This window comes from Alosa pseudoharengus, unplaced genomic scaffold (genome assembly GCF_046254945.1).
Source record: "Alosa pseudoharengus isolate Yale_2024_CS ecotype anadromous, Long Island Sound unplaced genomic scaffold, YU_APseudo_1.1 YU_APseudo_1.1_scf_16, whole genome shotgun sequence".
Classification (NCBI taxonomy): domain Eukaryota; kingdom Metazoa; phylum Chordata; class Actinopteri; order Clupeiformes; family Clupeidae; genus Alosa; species Alosa pseudoharengus.
Window position 1 is genome coordinate 25,839,164 of NW_027468630.1, and position 17,693 is coordinate 25,856,856.

The following is a 17,693-nucleotide window of genomic DNA, read 5'->3' on the forward strand; positions in this document are numbered from 1 at the left end:
GACTGAAAGGGAACATTTTCCATATTGTAGCCTATTCTCGCAATGATAGCAAAAGTGAAACGTTTTATTTTAAATGATGAATTGTGCAAGCCTGTGTGATTTCTTTCACGTCTTTCAACATAAATAATGCATTCATATGCTAGTAGTAATGTCAGAAATCATAATCCATCCATGCCATTCCTATGTCCGTCAAAAGTTAATTTTTGTGATTTTGTGGTTTTTGTGACTTGTTTGTGATTTTTAATAATATTTTTGCATGGTAGGAAATGTATTGAAATTCTGTTTGAGGGTCCCTCAGACCCCACCACAGATTTGGTCCCCCCTAATGTTTACATCATGACTACGGCCTTGGCTCTTTTACAGCAATGCCCTGAGTTCAAAGTCATACAACAATACCAATCAAATAACAAACAACAGTAACAAAAGAACCTGTGATTCAAAAGTCAAATGAAAAAAGGCTATATCAGTCAAAGCAAAAACACAGTACAAAAGCCATAATGTGTATATACATGTACCTTTATCGGAGTCTATACTGACAGAAACCGGTCTGATTTTAATACCTCTTGTCATTTGTTACATTATTGGGTGCAAACATTTGAAAGCTAATTTACCAAACTTCTCATACTGTAAGTAGGTCATTTAGAATAGTAACACTGAATTAGCTCTCCTCTCGGTATGATATGATGACTAAATAGCCCAAATGTTAAACCAAAATGTGTGAGACATACAGCAATGTGGATGGTGGATATAGACAGCAATGTTCATCATACACATCCTGTTTACATCACATTAAAGTGATATCAACATGCTATTAAAGTCACAGGAAATTAAACTGAAATTAATGAGAGGTTACACTTCCTCCGAGACCTAAAAGTTTTGATGTTGTAAATCACATCCTCCAAATACATCTGGCAACACACACAAAAAAAATAAAATAAAGATATAAAAATAAAAGTCTTTACAGTATAGGATGTCTTTATTTGACATTCATTTCTATGCATTTCCCACAAACCAATAACATGAGACTACAGTGTCCTGCCCTCTCATGAAGTATCATGTTGAGAGATGCACTTTGTGGAACAGCCTTTCAGATTTTCATGCTTGAAGCCAGGGGTCTGGTTCCTTCCTCATTTTCTTTGTAATTTGAGGATCTTGATCTTGTAAACCACCATTGTGTAAATCAAGTCATCCAGTTTCATCTAAATTATTATTAAAACCAGTAATTAAGTATATGTGCAAGTCATGTTTATATCCAATCAGATGAAATGGTGAAAGTTGATATCTTAAAATTAATAGTGAATACATATACATATACTTCATATGAACAAAGTTGTCATACCTGACTGCACAGTTCAGATGTGAGAGACTTCTGGGTCAGAGAGAGGCCTGCTCAGGTGAGAGAATTGAAGAGATTTAGTTGTATACTTCTGTATCTCACCAATACTTCAAGACTCATAAGAATTAATAAGACTGCATTTGCATAACTTCATAGAACTGAAAATGTCGGTAACACTTTACTTGACGGGTGAGTTCATAACACATTCATAGCAGCTGTCATAAACTGCACATAAAGCATTCATGACTGTTTCATGAGACATGACTCCACATTCATACCAAACCTTTCATGAATGTGGAAGACAGAACAACGACAACTTGTCAAAATAAAAGTCTAACAATCACAAAGCAGCATATGTAGTATGAATCTTCTTACCTTCACAGTCTTTACATGTGTTATGTGTACATGTGTACAATGTCCTCCTTTTACAACTTAAAATGGCCAGGAGGATTATTACTACAATGTACAGGGCCAATGCTGCCGTCAAACTAACCATCACAGGATCCACTGAGTCTAAGAGGGAGAGCTTGTTAAGAGCTTTTGGCCTACTCTTGTAGGTCATATATATATATATATATATATATATATATATATATATATATATATATATATATATATATGACAATTTCACTGAGCAGTTTACATTAGAGTAAAGCAGTATACAATGCATATAACTGAAATGAAGTAATACAAGTGTTGATTTAATTTATGTTAAAGACATACCGGTTTGTTTCTTATCCAGCGTTACTCTGTTCCCAAACAGTAATTGACCATATGAGGCCACAGCGCAATAGAATGTTCCAGAATCAGATGTGTGACCCACAGGAAGTCTGTAGACACTGTTTCATTATGTTCTGTCTCTATCTAGACTATACATAATGGACGATTAAAGCAGTCTTGCTTACTTGAACTTTATTGGTGTGCAGTCATCAACTCTCTGACTTAGTAACGTTATCCGAACTGCTCCGCGTGTGCGGTGTAACCTCTAAATCAGTCCCCCGTACAACAGTACTTAAATAAACAATCCTATTGTTACATCTTTCTTTTTCTTTTTCCAAGTTAGTCTCTTTCCCTGAATGTAGGTATTCTAGTGTAACACACTTTTACCATATGCTCTGCTCATTGACAACAGATCTAACAACATAAGCAATAATAAATCAACAGGTTCAAAACATCAGTTTTCCCACAAGTGCAACAAGTGTATAAAACAACACATTTCCATTTCTCCATCTTTTTTTTTTTTCTCATAGTCCATACTCCACTCTATCACTGAGAATAGTCTGTCAGGTAGTGGGGCCTGACAACTTGTCGACCTGACCTGGTGACCGTCTCTTGGTTCGCTGGGCCACCTGGTGGTATGGCCACCTCAGTCACTGTTGGTGTGGGTGTGTTTTGTGTTAGTGTGCGCTTGGTGAGATTGTGTCTGAGGTGGCGGCGATTTCGTCTCAAAACACCTCCTGGCTCTAACTCCACCTCATATGATCTATGGCTCACCTGTTGGACCACTTTCGCTGGTCTCCAGCCCTTGTGTGTGTCACAGGGCTGTACTCTCACACTGTCCCCTCTTTCCAGAGTGTCCATGTCTTTTGCTGTGCGGTTGTAGTACTTTTCCTGTCTCTGTCTGTTGTAATTTAGTCCCTGTTCGTTGTGTGTTACCTCTGGCTTCAGCAGAGTGTCCTTTTTGGGAAGCAGGGTCCTGGTCCTCCTGCTTAGGAGTCTCTGTGCCGGGCTTGTGTTGAGGCCCTGGCTCGGTGTGTTGCGATGATCCAGCATGGCCAAGTACGGATCCTGTCTCGCTGCTGCAGCCTTCAGCATCAGGCGCTTGGCTGTCTTCACCGCTGACTCCGCCTTCCCGTTACTCTGCGGGTATCCCGGCGACGGTGTCCTGTGTTCAAAGCCCCACTTTTGGCTGAAGTGCTGAAACTCTAGTGATGCATATTGGGGTCCGTTATCTGAGATAACAATGTCCGGAATCCCCTGTCGGGCAAAGTGGGCCTTGAGTTTTTTGATCACTGTGTTACTTTTAGTGTCAGGTAGATAATCGACCTCCCAAAAGTTTGAATAATAATCTACTGTTATCAGATAGTCTTTATTGTGAAAGGAGAAAAGGTCTGTTCCTACTTTGGCCCAGGGTCTGCTTGCCATGTCATGTGGGTGTAGTGTCTCTCTTTGTTGCCTTGGGTCCACTGACCTACATATGTCGCATTTGGAGATGAAGGTCTTGATCTCCTCATTCATTCCAAGCCAGTATACACACTCCCTCGCTCGCCTCAGACATCCTTCTACTCCTAGGTGAGAGGAGTGGATCCTGTGAGTGATGTCCACCCTGAGTGCGTCAGGTATCACGGCTCTGTCCCCTCGGAACACTATGCCATCCTGGAAACTCAGTTCATCTTGGAAGGTGTGGTAGTGCCTGATGTCACTTGGTAAGTCCTGTTTTCTCTTGGGCCACCCTGACAGTATTCTATTTGCCACACTCTGTAACTTTGTGTCATCTTTTGTTGCAGCCCTGATGGCACTCAGCCTCTCTGCTGAAATGGGTAGGTAGCTGACCATGTTTACAGTCTCTATATCTGTCTCACTCTCTCCCCTAGTGCTCTCTGGTAAGTATGCTCTACTCAGCGTGTCTGCAAGTAACATATCCCTGCCTGGAACATAGGTCACACTAATATCATACTGCTGCAGCCTGAGTAGCATTCTCTGCAGTCTCTTAGGTGCACTAAGTAAGGGCTTGCTGTGTATACTGTATTCTCTAGAGGCTTGTGGTCACTTTGTACTGTGACCTCTCTACCATAAGTATACTGATGGAACTTTTCCATCCCAAACACAATGGCTAAACATTCTTTCTCTATTTGGGCATAGCCCTTTTCAGTTGGTGTGAGTGCCCTACTGCCAAATGCTACCGGTTTACCTTTCTGTGTCAGGGCGGCCCCCAGTCCTGTGTCAGATGCATCACACTGAAGTGTCAACTCCTCTTCCTTGTTGTAGTACTGTAGGACTGGTGCTTCAGCGATTTTGTCTTACAGCCTTTGAAACGCCCCTTCTTGGATGTCTGTCCATTCCCACATGTTCTCCTTGCGCGTGAGTTGTCTCAGAATCTCACAGTCATCTGAGAGGTGGTCATAGAACTTAGAAATATAGTTGACCATCCCAACTAGTCTCTGTACCCCTTTTACGTCTGTTGGCCTTGGCATCTCTCTGATTGCCCGTACTTTCTCCGGGTCAATCCTCAGTCCATCGGCCGTGAGCAGATGACCTATGTAGGGTACCTCTTTTTGTCTGAGCTTAAATTTGTCCGCGTTCAGCTTGATGTTGCGCTCTCTGCACCTGCTTAGAAAGATTCTGACTTTCTCGTCATGGTCCTTTTCTGCCTCCTCTTGTGTTGCTCCTTCCCCCGTGATTAACACATCATCTGCTATGATGTAGACTCCTGGGAGGCCCTCCAGGGCCTGCATGAGCTTTCTTTGGAACACTTCCGGTGCTGGGCTTATTCCCATTGGAAGCGGAAGCGACCAAATGGGGTGGCGAATGTGGTGAGGTAGCTCGACTCTTCTTCTAGTTTGACGTGCCAGAAGCCTTGCTTCACTTCGCAGACTGTGAACACCTTTGCCTTTGACATCTCCGGCAGGATGTCATCTATAGTTGGGAGTGGATAGTGACTTCTTTTTAGTGCCCGATTCAGAGGTTTTGGGTCTATACAGATCCTCAGCTTCCCATTAGGTTTTCTCACTGCGACCATGCTACTGATCCAGTCAGTGCTGCGTTCCACTGGTGTGATTATCCCTCTTCTCTCTAGATCTTTGAGTTCCTCTTGTAAAGGTGTCATCATAGCTACAGGCACTCTGCGTTTTGGCAGTTTCACTGGTGGTACTCTGTCATCTATCTCTATTTTATATTCACCCTCCATGCAGCCATCTCCGGTGAACACATCCTCAAACTCTTCCTTTATTTTGTCCATGGTCACGTGTTCTCCCTTTGTCACTGGGCTCGGCTCTTTCTTCACTATGCTGTCTATAGCCAGAATGTTCTCGTACTGTACTTTTATCAACTTCATTGCCTCGCTGGCTTTTCTGCCCAGTAAAGGGATTCTGCTATTCTGGTTAACCACTTGAAACTCTAATCTGTATAGCTTGTTGTTTCTTGGGTTTCTGACCTTAACCTTACATGTACCCAGAGGAGTCAACTTGGTCTTGTTATACATCACTAGCACTTTCTCAGTGTGCTCTAACTGTGTATCTGGGTTTAGTAGGTCGATGGGGATGATATAACAGGTGGCCCCACAGTCTATCTGGAAGTTAACTAACTTTTCCCCTATCTTCATTCCTGCAAAGAGCTGCTGGCCCTGACTGTGGCTGTCTTTAACCTGGTTTACAGTTTCATCCTCTCTATTTACTTCAGTTATACAGTTGACATCCTCATATGAGTCACTGTCACTAGTCTGCTCTGTAACTGCATGCACTTTCTTAGTTTTCCTACTGATCTCTTGTCTCGATCTGCACTGAGCTGCAAAATGATTTTCTTTTCCACACTTCTTACACTTTTTTCCAAAAGCTGGGCATTTTTTCTTATTCCTCTCGTGTGTTCTACCACAAAACTTGCACAGTATCTCATTGTCTTTTTTTCTCTCTTCTGCCTGTTTTAGTGCATGTACCTCCTCCACTGTCTGTCCTTGCAGTGTTCTGCTATTCTCCCTAGACAGCTCTGTAGCTCTACAAATGTGCAGGCATGTATCAAGAGTCAGCTTCTCTTCCCTGAGCAATCTCTCCCTCAGCGCTGAGCTATTTGTACCACACACAAGTCGGTCTCTAATCAGTGAATCTCTAATGTCCCCAAAATTGCAACTGCTAGCAAGAGTTTTCAAGTCAGTGACATAGCTGTCCACATTTTCATCCACTCCTTGGTTCCTCGTGAAGAATCGGTATCTTTCCACAGTTTCGTTTACCTTGGGGTTGCAGTACTCGTCAAACTGCTTGATCATTGAACTCACTGTGGTCCTCGTTGAAGGGCTAGCACTCGGCAAAGTTGCCCAAAGTTCTCTGCCTTTTTCTCCGATGAGATAGTTGAATAGCTTGACTTTTGTGGTGTCTTCGGCGTCTGGCATGGTAAGGTCCATGTACAGTGTGAACTCCTCCTTCCAACTTTTCCATGACTTCGCCAAGTTGTTGGAGTCCAAAACCAACGTTCCCGGGGGTTTCAGCCCTTCCATCGCTAGCTAAACTTTCACTTGTCCTAGTTAATTAATTCTGACAATTTCCGACGTGCACACCACTGCCACCATGTTTCATTATGTTCTGTCTCTATCTAGACTATACATAATGGACGATTAAAGCAGTCTTGCTTACTTGAAGTTTATTGGTGTGCAGTCATCAACTCTCTGACTTAGTAACGTTATCCGAACTGCTCCGCGTGTGCGGTGTAACCTCTAAATCAGTCCCCCGTACAACAGTACTTAAATAAACAATCCTATTGTTACAGACACATCTCTGAGTGTGAGAACCAGACTCAGACTCACTGCTGCAGTTCTTCTGGATGTAAATACTCACAGGACGGGAAACTGCTGAAGTGAGTCTGAACCAGAACACACTCAGCTCTTCGGTTCTGGTCTCAGTAAGTACAGTGCACTCCAGGGTCATTCGGTCTTCTGGGTGAACTGGTTCTGGTACTGAGGTTTGGATCTCTGCTGTAAAGTCCAGTCTGTGATTTCTGTGATCTGTAGTCATTTGTAAATTGTTACATCCTTGTTGAAAACTGATTCACATTAAACAACTTAGATTAAAATAGACATTTCTTGTGCTAGAGGTAGGGGATTTTCCACAGTGGATTATCAACACCAAGCCTATTTCACTATACACAGCATGGCGCAGCATTTAACGACAATGCACACTGTGGCATTCACAAACACATTGTACCTGGGAGTGCATTCATGCTACTGTATATGTGCTACCAGTAGCCTGAATGCCTAACCATAGAATCGAAACAGAACGGGTAACTTCCTTCATCAGTGTTGCGTTGAATTAGGCCCACAACACTTCCAGAAGGCTAAACAATGGTGTCTGATGTCCCAAACCCCCCGTCCTCCATACTCAAGATGTGTTGGGACATGACAAACTGATACATCAACAAGACAGTGCCACTCCAGAAACACAGTGGCAAGATTTCACATTTTATTTTTCTAAGAAAATTCAGGTCATAGCATGATCCCAAGGAGTCTGTGAGCGCCTCAGCCAGAACCATTGGCTTGCCTTTTCAGCAGCCTCAGACAACTCCTTTACAGCTCTTTGGAGTGATTGTCCTCAAAAATCAAAATCTAATAAATGTGTTCTGCCTGACTTTGCAGCAAAGTCTCTAAAACCTATCTCTTGTGTGTGCTTGCCAGTCTTGCTCCCTTGCTTCTGTTACCAACTTCTTCTTTTCAAAGACTTCCTCCATCATATTTTCAAAGGGAATATAAGTACTTTGTTGATTTAGCAAATGTTGTAACCAAAACAGACACAATTTATGGTAAGCAATACATAATTGCTAAATTTTAGTAGTGGAACATTCAGCAAGGGAAATATGGACATAATGTGGATTTTAATGAAGAACTGCCATTACACTATGCCAAACTTACCTGTCAATGCTACAAAAGTTCCATTTCCAAACACAGCATGGAAGAATTTAGTAAGTCCATAGAAATAAAATGCTTTATCTGATAGAGTAGTCCTCTTGATAGTGAGATGAAAGATGCCTTTATCCTTCTTTACTGTGTAATCAGATGCCTTGAAGCCCCTATGAAACTCAATCTTTGATAAAGCCTGTGCCATGACCATCACTACTGGCATTTCTCCTGGCCTCTGTTTATACCAGAACATGTGCTGCTGAGCGTCATGAGTAAAGGTGCAGTTTAGAGTCACAGATGGACTGATGTTTTTCCAATAGCATCTAGAAAAGTGAAATGCTTAAATATTACAAAATACATAATACATATGTTACAGGATTATGTAGGAGACTCGTGGACTACACAACAGTCTTATAGTCCTTCCTATTTGTTGATTCAGTAGTAGGCGATGAAAGAGAACCCCTGAGTACACAAGCGTAAATAATGATTTGAAGTTCAGTAAAGGTGTTAAGGGAATCACAAATATTCTAAGCTGTACTGCACTCTCTGAGTTAGGAGGATGGGCATGCAGAGCACCAGTAGCAGTAGAAAAAACAAATCCTTACAAATATTGTATCATCTATTACACACATACATTCAGATTCAGTTGTGTTATGTTAGAATGCATATGTAATATACCCACACAATTCAATAGTCTTAAATGAACAATTGCTATTAATTTTAGGACCACAACATTAACTTTAAAATACTTTTATTGTGTATAAAACTACAAATGAAGTTACTTGTTTTTACTTACATTTTGTCCCAAACGTCATGAAAGCCCAAAACACAATCGATTGCATGTTAGATATTTGTCTCTTTTCTTCTGTGCGGAGCAAGCTTCTGACTGTGTTGTGCTGATGTGAACAGTTCAACTGATCTAATGCACTTCCTGCTAATTACTCTACTGCATGACAACATATTTTTCCATTGCGTCACAAGTAGTGTAAATGTTCACAAACTCTTTGAGTCACCTCATTGATAGGGAAATCTATGCTCCTTAATTGTGATAGAAAGAGAATAATATGCAATTATAATGAACAAGTTCCAATCTCATTTAAATGAGTCCCAGACTAGTTGTGTAATTTAAACATTTCCTGCATAACAATATAGTAAGTTGTTTAATAAGTCAAGCTGTTGCGCCCGTTCTGGGCAAATAATATCAACAACAGTTTGCTGACTTTGATAACATTAGGAACATTTACTGTACCACACAAAGTCATGGTATATGTGCTATATATACAATATACGTATATTACAATATATTTTTACAAATGTTTATGTAACCCAATGAATTGCCACTTCCCATTATGATGCGCAATAATACTCTGGTGGCCCCTAGAGGGTGCACGAGACAAATGTTAAAAAAACAACAACAGAAAACCGTCAACCGGTAGATGAGGAGAAGTGGCTGACTGACTGGGGCACTGGGGCAACCTATAAGCCTAATACGTCCCACTCTGATGAAAATGATTGAAAAGAAACCGTTTGCATGATCTTAGCTCCTCTGGCCTTGTGGCGTGGGAGAGGCCCGTCCCACCTTACCCGGAGGTGGGGGAGGGGCGCCCTCGCACCGGGCCCCTGCGGGTCCCGGGCCGGGGGCGTGCTGTACCCCCCGCACCCCCTCAAGCTCCACCCCTGCTTCAGTGCCATTTCCAGTAAGAGTACCTCCATGGGTGGTGGAGTCTCACGCATGGCAGTGGGCAGTGGTAAGCGACTGAGGGCATCAGCAGGGCGGCATCAGCCTGAAGCAGTTGTTTTGCAGCAGAATAAGCCTTTTCATGTGAGTCAGAGCACTGCCACGGTGCAGACTGATCCAGGAGGCGATGCAGTGTTTCCAGGATGGTGGCCTTGTTTGGCAAAAAGCAGCTGTAAAAATGGGTAAGGCCTAGGAATGATTGAAGCTCTGTTTTGTTCCGGGGCGAGGTCGCCTTCTGAATGGCCTCAACTTTCTCCATAGTCGGCCGTACACCATCCTTGTCCACATGAAACCCTAAAAATTTAACTTGGCTGGCAGCAAACACGCTTTTCTCCTTCTGCAGCCGCAATCCTGCTTCTGCAAATCGTTCCAGCACTGTACGAAGACCTTCACTGTGCTGGTCCACATCCCGTTACTTTTTTAGTCTCGCCTTGTGAGAGCCCCCCCGTCCCCTCCCCATTAAATATATAATATATAAAAAGATTGGATTATTAATATAAGATAAGATATTAGGTAATATAATATAAGATTAAGATAATATATTAATAGTATTTTTTAAAGAAAAATACAATTAGACTTAGATAATAAATAGAATAAAGATATAAAATAGTATATGGATATATAAAGACAATAAATAGAATATTAGAACAGAACATAGGCCTATAAAATATCATAATAGAATAGTAAACGGATACAACATAATACATCTCTTTTAATACTGATATTGAAATAACTTAATCTGAATTGAATGATTTTGAACTGTGAAATAAATTATATTTTTGTATTATAAACTTTATCCACAAGTGTGTGTGTTGTCTTTGGGGAGTACTAGAATCTGGTCTAGAAAAAAACCTACACCAATCACCACTGAACTTAGATATTAGACTATAGACTGTCCCTGCATAAGTATAAGCCATTTCCAAGAGTATGAACAGGCTGCTTGAGATCTTGGTTGGCTTTGAATCAACCAATGTTTGAGGCCGGACCAATTTCCTTTGCTCACATATACAGTATATTATCTTAAAGTCTCTGTCAAGATAGTGAATTTAGCAAAATCACTGATGAAAGATCCACTTCAAGTTTTTCCATCATATTTAATGAGAACTTTGACGATGAGTTGTGATTAATTCTCTTACCTAACACAATATATTTTCCTTGATATAAAGGCTGCTATAAGAAAAATGAAAGTAATGTCACATCATATGACGCAGAAGTGGATAGCCTAGATTGTCCTGAAAACAGATATATTGTGTATGATGGCCCTAATAATGACCAAGATAAAAGCTTAAAAGCACAGATAATAAAATTACCCAGGAAATGGCCTAAGGACCAAAGATTTACCCCAAGATGAAATATAATTTTAAAAGAATTCTTTATTAATGGCAAATGGAAAATAAACATATTACCACACCAACATTCCAAAGAAATTTCAGTGAAATATAGATAATAATAAAAATCAGATGGCTGCCTAATCAATGTTATATATTATTCAACACTAAATTGTCACAATTAGTCAGCCTGCCTATTCCAATAACTTGGAATTTTTGTCAAGATTAACATGTGAAGACCTAGTTTAGACCTAGTGGTGAATATTCTACAAGAGTGTGTTTAGCATTGCTAGCCTCGGACATCAGAATACACACTCTGCTGTGGGGGTTCTCTTCTCTGTCGGCTTCCTGCTGTTGATCTCTGAGAGAAATGCAGCGCAGCGTAACTTAAACTCTCGTCTTTCTAAGGGAGAAAAAAGTATTCATCATTCAATCTCCAAATCTGATAGTACAGTCCAGTCAGCAGAGTTATTCCACTTGAACAGCAAAGATATGATGTCATTTCACCTGATCAGAGGCTTCTCTGCCCAACAATGTGTTTGCCTGGACATGCATAGAAGATTGTCCTATTAATTAAAGCAACAATTGTTTGAAGTTAGACTGCCGATCACAGCTGGACAATCTATCCAATTATGTTAAAACAATAAGTTGAAGAATACCTTGACAGTTCAAACATGCTTTCTTTTTGCAATACAAATAAATTAAAAAAATGTCCAGCATGGCACAGAGGCATATTGTCCCCCCAAGTGCATGAATGATGTAGTCCACAGAACCTTCTGTAAAATAAATCAAAATGTGTAAAAATGTGCTTGGTGAGTAACACTCAGAGTGAAAAATGGTTCCATGAAAAATAGACTCAAGTAGATTTATATACTGCTCAAAAAAATTAAGGGAACACTTACAGTTTTTTCTACAATTGCTAAAAGACATTTTTTGAAACCTTCCACCCTTTTCTCCATTCTCAAACTACATTCACAGAATGTTTAACAGTTCTTGCAAAATAAAACACTCGCCTCAAAAGTTTTACTTGTGCTCAGAACCAAACAGTGTCAGAGTACCGATCCAGTGTATGATTGAAGTGTTCCCTTAATTTTTTTGAGCAGTATACAATTGTAATTATTAACCATGGACATCATATATTGAGAAACAGTTGAATAACTTACTGGTTTGACTTGCTGTTTCATTCCCAAACAATATTTGTCCACAATTCTGCACAGCACAGTAGCAGGTTGCAGCATTGCTGTCATTGCTTGTGGTTAGCTCATGCATACAGCTCAGCAAGGATCTAGTCTCACAAGTACTGCTGCTGTTTCTGTAGGTAGAAATAAGTCCTGTTCGGGATTCTCTTGTAGCTGGTCCGAACCAGAACAAACTGAACTCTTCTGTTCTGGTCTCTCTGACTGCTGCACACTGAAGAGGTTCAGAGTGTGCTGGATGAGTTGAGTCTGAGGTCGGGCTTTCGATCACTGCCACTGTGTTGTGGGTCAGCTGTGTGTCATCTATTGCAGTAGAACACAATTAAATATTTTTGTTTCTGGTTCAGTAGGCCTATATAGTATCAAAAGCTACACATATTCAGCATTTGCTTGAGACTCAATTCCACGTATTTGCAGCAATATCAACTCAACTGAAAATACCTTTTATTCTTACAAAAGTTCCTTCTCCAAAGTCCAAGTCCCCGTCCCCGTATGTTTTTCTCCTGGCGCAGTAATATATGGCTTCGTCTGACCAAGTGCTGTTTCTGATTTTCAGATTAAAGGTTCCATCCATTTGCTCAACTGAGAAGTGTGAGATTTCAAACTCATTGTAATACTGGGGCTCAGTATGTAACCCTGCCATACACATGATCCTCAACATCTGTCCCATTCTCTGCTGATACCAAAAGAGATACAGACTGTAGTCTTTTGGTGTGATACATTTCACCGTGACATTGTCACCTGGCTTTGAGATGATTACTCGGTCAGGCTGAGAGACCACAGACCCAGTAACTACATCTGGAAATAGCATACAATTATTATAATAATGCAATAGTAATCATCAGCATTTATACATAAAATTGAACATGAAAATTGATATTTAATAAATGCATTTCTGTAGACTGTAATTCATGTATTAAGTTGTATGTATTACATCTAAAATAGCCAGCTTCCTTTAAATCCATGATGATAGTCAGACTTACCGGTAATATGCACTAGAACAAAACAGGACACGAGCAACCCGTTCATACTGCCCCACTTGTAGTTCTCCCCTCGAGTAGCAGTGTCTTTATGTGATGATGTGTTTTTCAGACACCTTTTCAGCCACAATACTCCTCCTCTTCTTTTAAGATCAGTTTGAGGAAGTGTTTTCTCACTAAGTGTTTTCTCAGAATGTAGTTGCATTTCCCCTTGGGGATCAATAAAGTATCTATCTATCTATCTCTATATTCTTTTTTCTGTTTTTTATTTAATTAAGACATGAGCAGACATAGTTTTGTGAAATGTAAGTGCACTGCACAACACATAGAATTAGATTTTTTTTATTTCCTTTTTTTTACAAACTGACTACAGTTGCTGTTGAGTATAACATTGCATGTGAGCAGGACTGAGAGGTCAGAGATGGACAGCAGCATAAACAACGTCTGGTGGCAGTTCTCTCTTAGCTCTCCTGCCCCTGGGCTCCTTCTTAGAGAAGCTCAACGCTGCCTAGTTCAGGCCCTCAGCAGCCCCAGCCTATGGGAGCGAATAAAGGTGTTAATCACATAATAATATATTAAAGGAAGAAATAAAGAACATTAAAACAATTTGTCATCCTTTAAGTTAATGTTGAATATAGAAAAAAATGGTGACAGTCATTTCTACTCATTCCTCGATTTTAATACATTTTACATATCATATACAAATATTCATTGTGTGCTGTCTGCTATATAAAAATAAAAACATAATTCTTTGATATGGACAAAAATGTAATACTCCTTACCTCCTTTCTTTGTGTGCTATTAGAGTTGCCATCTCTAACATGCTGCAAGTCTCTCACTGTCATCCAAGCAGACACAAACTCATCAAACACAGCTAATCAGTATTACAACAATATTACAACATGAGGGAATATAATGCTTACTCTGACAGTTGTAACTCTTCTCTGGCAATTCAACCAAACCAGAAGAAGCATCAATGCGACACAGCAACCCAAAGCCACAACCAAACCAACCAGAACTAGATCTACTGGTTTCGCTGTAAATGAGCCAGAACAACTATTTCAATTGTATTTACGGTACTGAAGCAACAAACATGTTATTTAATTGGGATGGACATTTGGTTCAGATATGTTATGTTGGTATGTTAAGATGATGTGAGATACTGCGCTATTGGCTGACATGTTCTTTTTATAAAATTATTTTGTTAAATTTAACTGGGCCTTGCAGAGCTAAAAAAAGCCCTGAAATCTTCATGGCCATATAAAACCTATACTTTAAAAAGACCCAATCATCGCTATAAATGAGCAACAACTTTACACTTAAAAATATCTCTTTATGTCACCATTTATTAGTACGGTTAAATGAACAATAACCTACCAATCACAATTGATGTTCCATTTCCAAACAGTATGTGTCCACTTGTGACTATGCCACAGTAGTAGGTTCCAGCATCAGAGATGTTGACGTCCTTCTTTGGGAGACTGTAGACACAGCGACCCTCACACGGCCCAGTCCAGCTCTTGTTGGTGTAAATGACCCCTGGATGGGAACCTCCTGAAGCGGGTCTGAACCAGAACACTCTGAGATATTCAGTTCTGCTCTCAGCCAGCACCACACACACCAGTGTCTCTGAATCTCCCGGGTGAACTGGACCTAATAGTGCGGCCTGGATCACTTCTGTAATGGTGGACCTCTGCTGATCTTTTGACACACGCACACACACAAACATAAATGCATAACATATATTTTGGAAGCTTTCAATGTGATGTTAATGTCATGACAATATTTCAGTAGTAGAAACAGTAAAAGTGTACAGAAATGAAGTATTGGTGGTACCTTCCACAAACAAATATGTTCCATTGCCAAATATATTGTTGAAAGCACTGACTCCACAGAGGTAAGAAGCCTCATCAGATGAGTGAATCTTTGAAATAGACAGATGGAATGATCCTTTGCGTATGCTGTAACGGCTATTGTTGAATTCACCATAGAGTATGGGAGACAGAAATTGCTGAGTTGTTCCTAACACACGTGGCATCTGCCCAACACTTTGCTTGTACCAAACTATAGGATCATGCTGTTTTTCTTCTGATACAAAGCATTCCAACGTGACAGCAGTGCCGGTCTTAGCCTTCATCACAGGTGTAGGCTGAGAGACACACTCAGTTTCTACAGGAGCTGGAAATAATAATATATTAAGACACTGTGAAAATCTTGAATGGCTAAAATTATTTGTAAAATTCCTTTGTAATGATCATTCAGTCCGACATCACTTAGTTTGTTTTCCAAACTGCCATTGGAGCTGGAAATAATGATCACAGTAATGCACTGCTGAAATATACAACACAAATACTATATGAATCTAGAATGAAGCACTTCAACAATATCTGAATAATTTCCAGCTATTAGAAAAGTATCTATTAGTATTATTATGACTATTATTATTCCATCATACTTTACTTACCTCCCACATCCCAGACTGTCATAAAAATGCTGAATATCATGATTCTACACTCCATGATGTGTGTTCACTATATGTGAAGCATAAAGTGTGTGAAATATGGCCAGACAAAACCCCCTCTGAACAACAATGACACAAAACCATTGTGTAACTTCCTGTTGCATCTCACTGCCGCACAGATCTGAAGAATCTGAAGATCAGACTCAGAAGGCAGTTCCAAGAAGTGTTAAGTATTAACCCTTTGGGGTCTAGGCTCTTTTCAGTGTAATTGTACTACCTATACCTTTAAGCACTTATCTTGGTCATTGTAAGAGCCGTCTATACATACTATATCTTGTTATTTTCTGGACAGTCTATTCTACCCATATCTGGGAAAGTATGATGTGATACTATTGGCATATTTCTTCTATCAGCCTTTATATTAAGGAAATGTTGAAAGGATATCTCATGAATGTTTTCATGTTTTTGCATTCATGTCACCAGGAAGCATGCCAGTAGGAATGTCCCTTTGTGTAGGTGTGATTGTCTGGAATCTGGCAATATAATTTTTATTCATTTTTCGTTGTATTCACTTAAGTCTTTTCACTGAACCATTGGATGAAGAATGTGCCTTATACTCCTCAACCCTAACCCTTATACTCCTCTGTCTGCCTTTGTGACCTGAAATAACCTGTGCTTAAATATGTGCATACATCATGTATCCAAAAGCACAGTTGATCTTTGCATGCTGGGACCAACTTTTGATTGTTTCATATAGAAAAAAATTTCATTATTTTGGGATGCTACATTATAATTTTAAGTTGGAGACCATATACATTGTAGACATTTGCTGCCAATCCAAATCTGGACTACTCAGGAACGATTTATTGTACAGAGGCATGCTTCATATTCGGTAAGTTCTGCTGTAAGGGCTGCTGTATATTTTCATAGTTTGTCAATTTGAGTTAAGAGTGTGAGGTATTCAACGAGAAGAATGGGTGTGAAGATGGACACAGTGCTGTATGCAGAATGCAAATATGATTAAATTCCAGGTAGATGCAAAGTTAATGTGTGATGAGTCCTCTGTGAGCAATTCCAGAGAGAAAAATTAGTGTGAATTTAGACGCACTTCACGTCCGTTGGCCTCAAGAGATTCAATGGGACAATAGTCATTTTGCAGCAAAGCTAAGTAAATTTGTTTGTTATCAGCATAGCTATGATATGAAACCATTTGTAAAATTCCTTAGTAATGATCATTCAATCAGACACTACTTACATCCTGTGTTCCAAACTGTCACTAGAGTTGGAAATAATGATCACAGTAATACACTGATGAAATGTATATAACACAAATGCCCTTTAAATCTAAAAGGAAACACTTTAATAATCAAAATATTGTCTAGCTACTAAAATGTGTATCTATTTGTATTATTATGACTATTCCTATGACTATGACTACTGTTACCTCCCACATCCCAAACTGCCATAAACATGCTGAAGATGATGATTTTAACATGAGGTATGTTACACTCCATGATGTGTGTTCACTTATGTGAAGCATATAGTGTGTGAAATGTAAACAGGCAAAACCGCGCTTCAACAGCAATGACAAAATACCATAGTGTAGCTTCCTGTTGAGTCTTGGTGCTACACAGATCTAAGGCAGTTACTAGAAGTGTTACGCATTAAAACATCATAAACAAACCCTTCTGATTTAAATATTCAACACTATGCTGAGAGTTGAGGAAGAGATCGGTCAGGGAGAATACTCTAAGGTTGATGTAGTCTTGTGGAACGTGCTCATGTCAACGTCAAATCTGTAATTACCAGCCAAGTTATGGATAAGAATTAATTGTTGGAAAGCTCTCTCTTCACTCACTTCCTGTTAGAGCTTAGATCGGGCCCAAAAAATCAAGCCCGACCCTACCCGAGCCCGTGAACATTGTGCCCGAGCCCGACCCGGCCCGACACATTAACTGTAATTATGAGCCCGAGCCCGATTTAAACCCGACATTTTTTTAAATACGTGGGCCATTATAACTGACGTTCTCAACTACAATTCCGAGCTGTTTGAGCT

General features: G+C 40.0%; 1 protein-coding gene across 3 annotated transcripts; it reads right to left on the reverse strand.

Annotated features, from left to right (window-relative positions):
- Positions 1 to 11,027: 11,027 nt before the first annotated feature.
- LOC143125812 (uncharacterized) lies at positions 11,028 to 15,800 on the reverse strand. Of its 3 annotated transcripts, none has more exons than XM_076287559.1 (7): positions 13,959 to 14,017; positions 13,180 to 13,711; positions 12,638 to 12,994; positions 12,164 to 12,499; positions 11,660 to 11,776; positions 11,508 to 11,566; positions 11,028 to 11,399 (listed from the first exon to the last, which is right to left on the reverse strand). In XM_076287559.1, the coding sequence occupies exons 2-7, from the start codon at positions 13,379 to 13,381 to the stop codon at positions 11,388 to 11,390; spliced, it is 1,083 nt and encodes a 360-aa protein (XP_076143674.1). In that variant the 5' UTR covers positions 13,382 to 13,711; positions 13,959 to 14,017; the 3' UTR covers positions 11,028 to 11,387. The 3 variants fall into 3 exon arrangements, 2 of the variants coding, with proteins under 2 accessions (XP_076143674.1, XP_076143673.1); XM_076287558.1 differs by having other exon boundaries at positions 11,028 to 11,403; XR_012987322.1 differs by lacking the exons at positions 11,028 to 11,399; positions 11,508 to 11,566; positions 11,660 to 11,776; positions 12,164 to 12,499; positions 12,638 to 12,994 and adding exons at positions 14,100 to 14,212; positions 14,554 to 14,877; positions 15,013 to 15,354; positions 15,641 to 15,800 and having other exon boundaries at positions 13,292 to 13,711; positions 13,959 to 14,014.
- Positions 15,801 to 17,693: the final 1,893 nt, after the last annotated feature.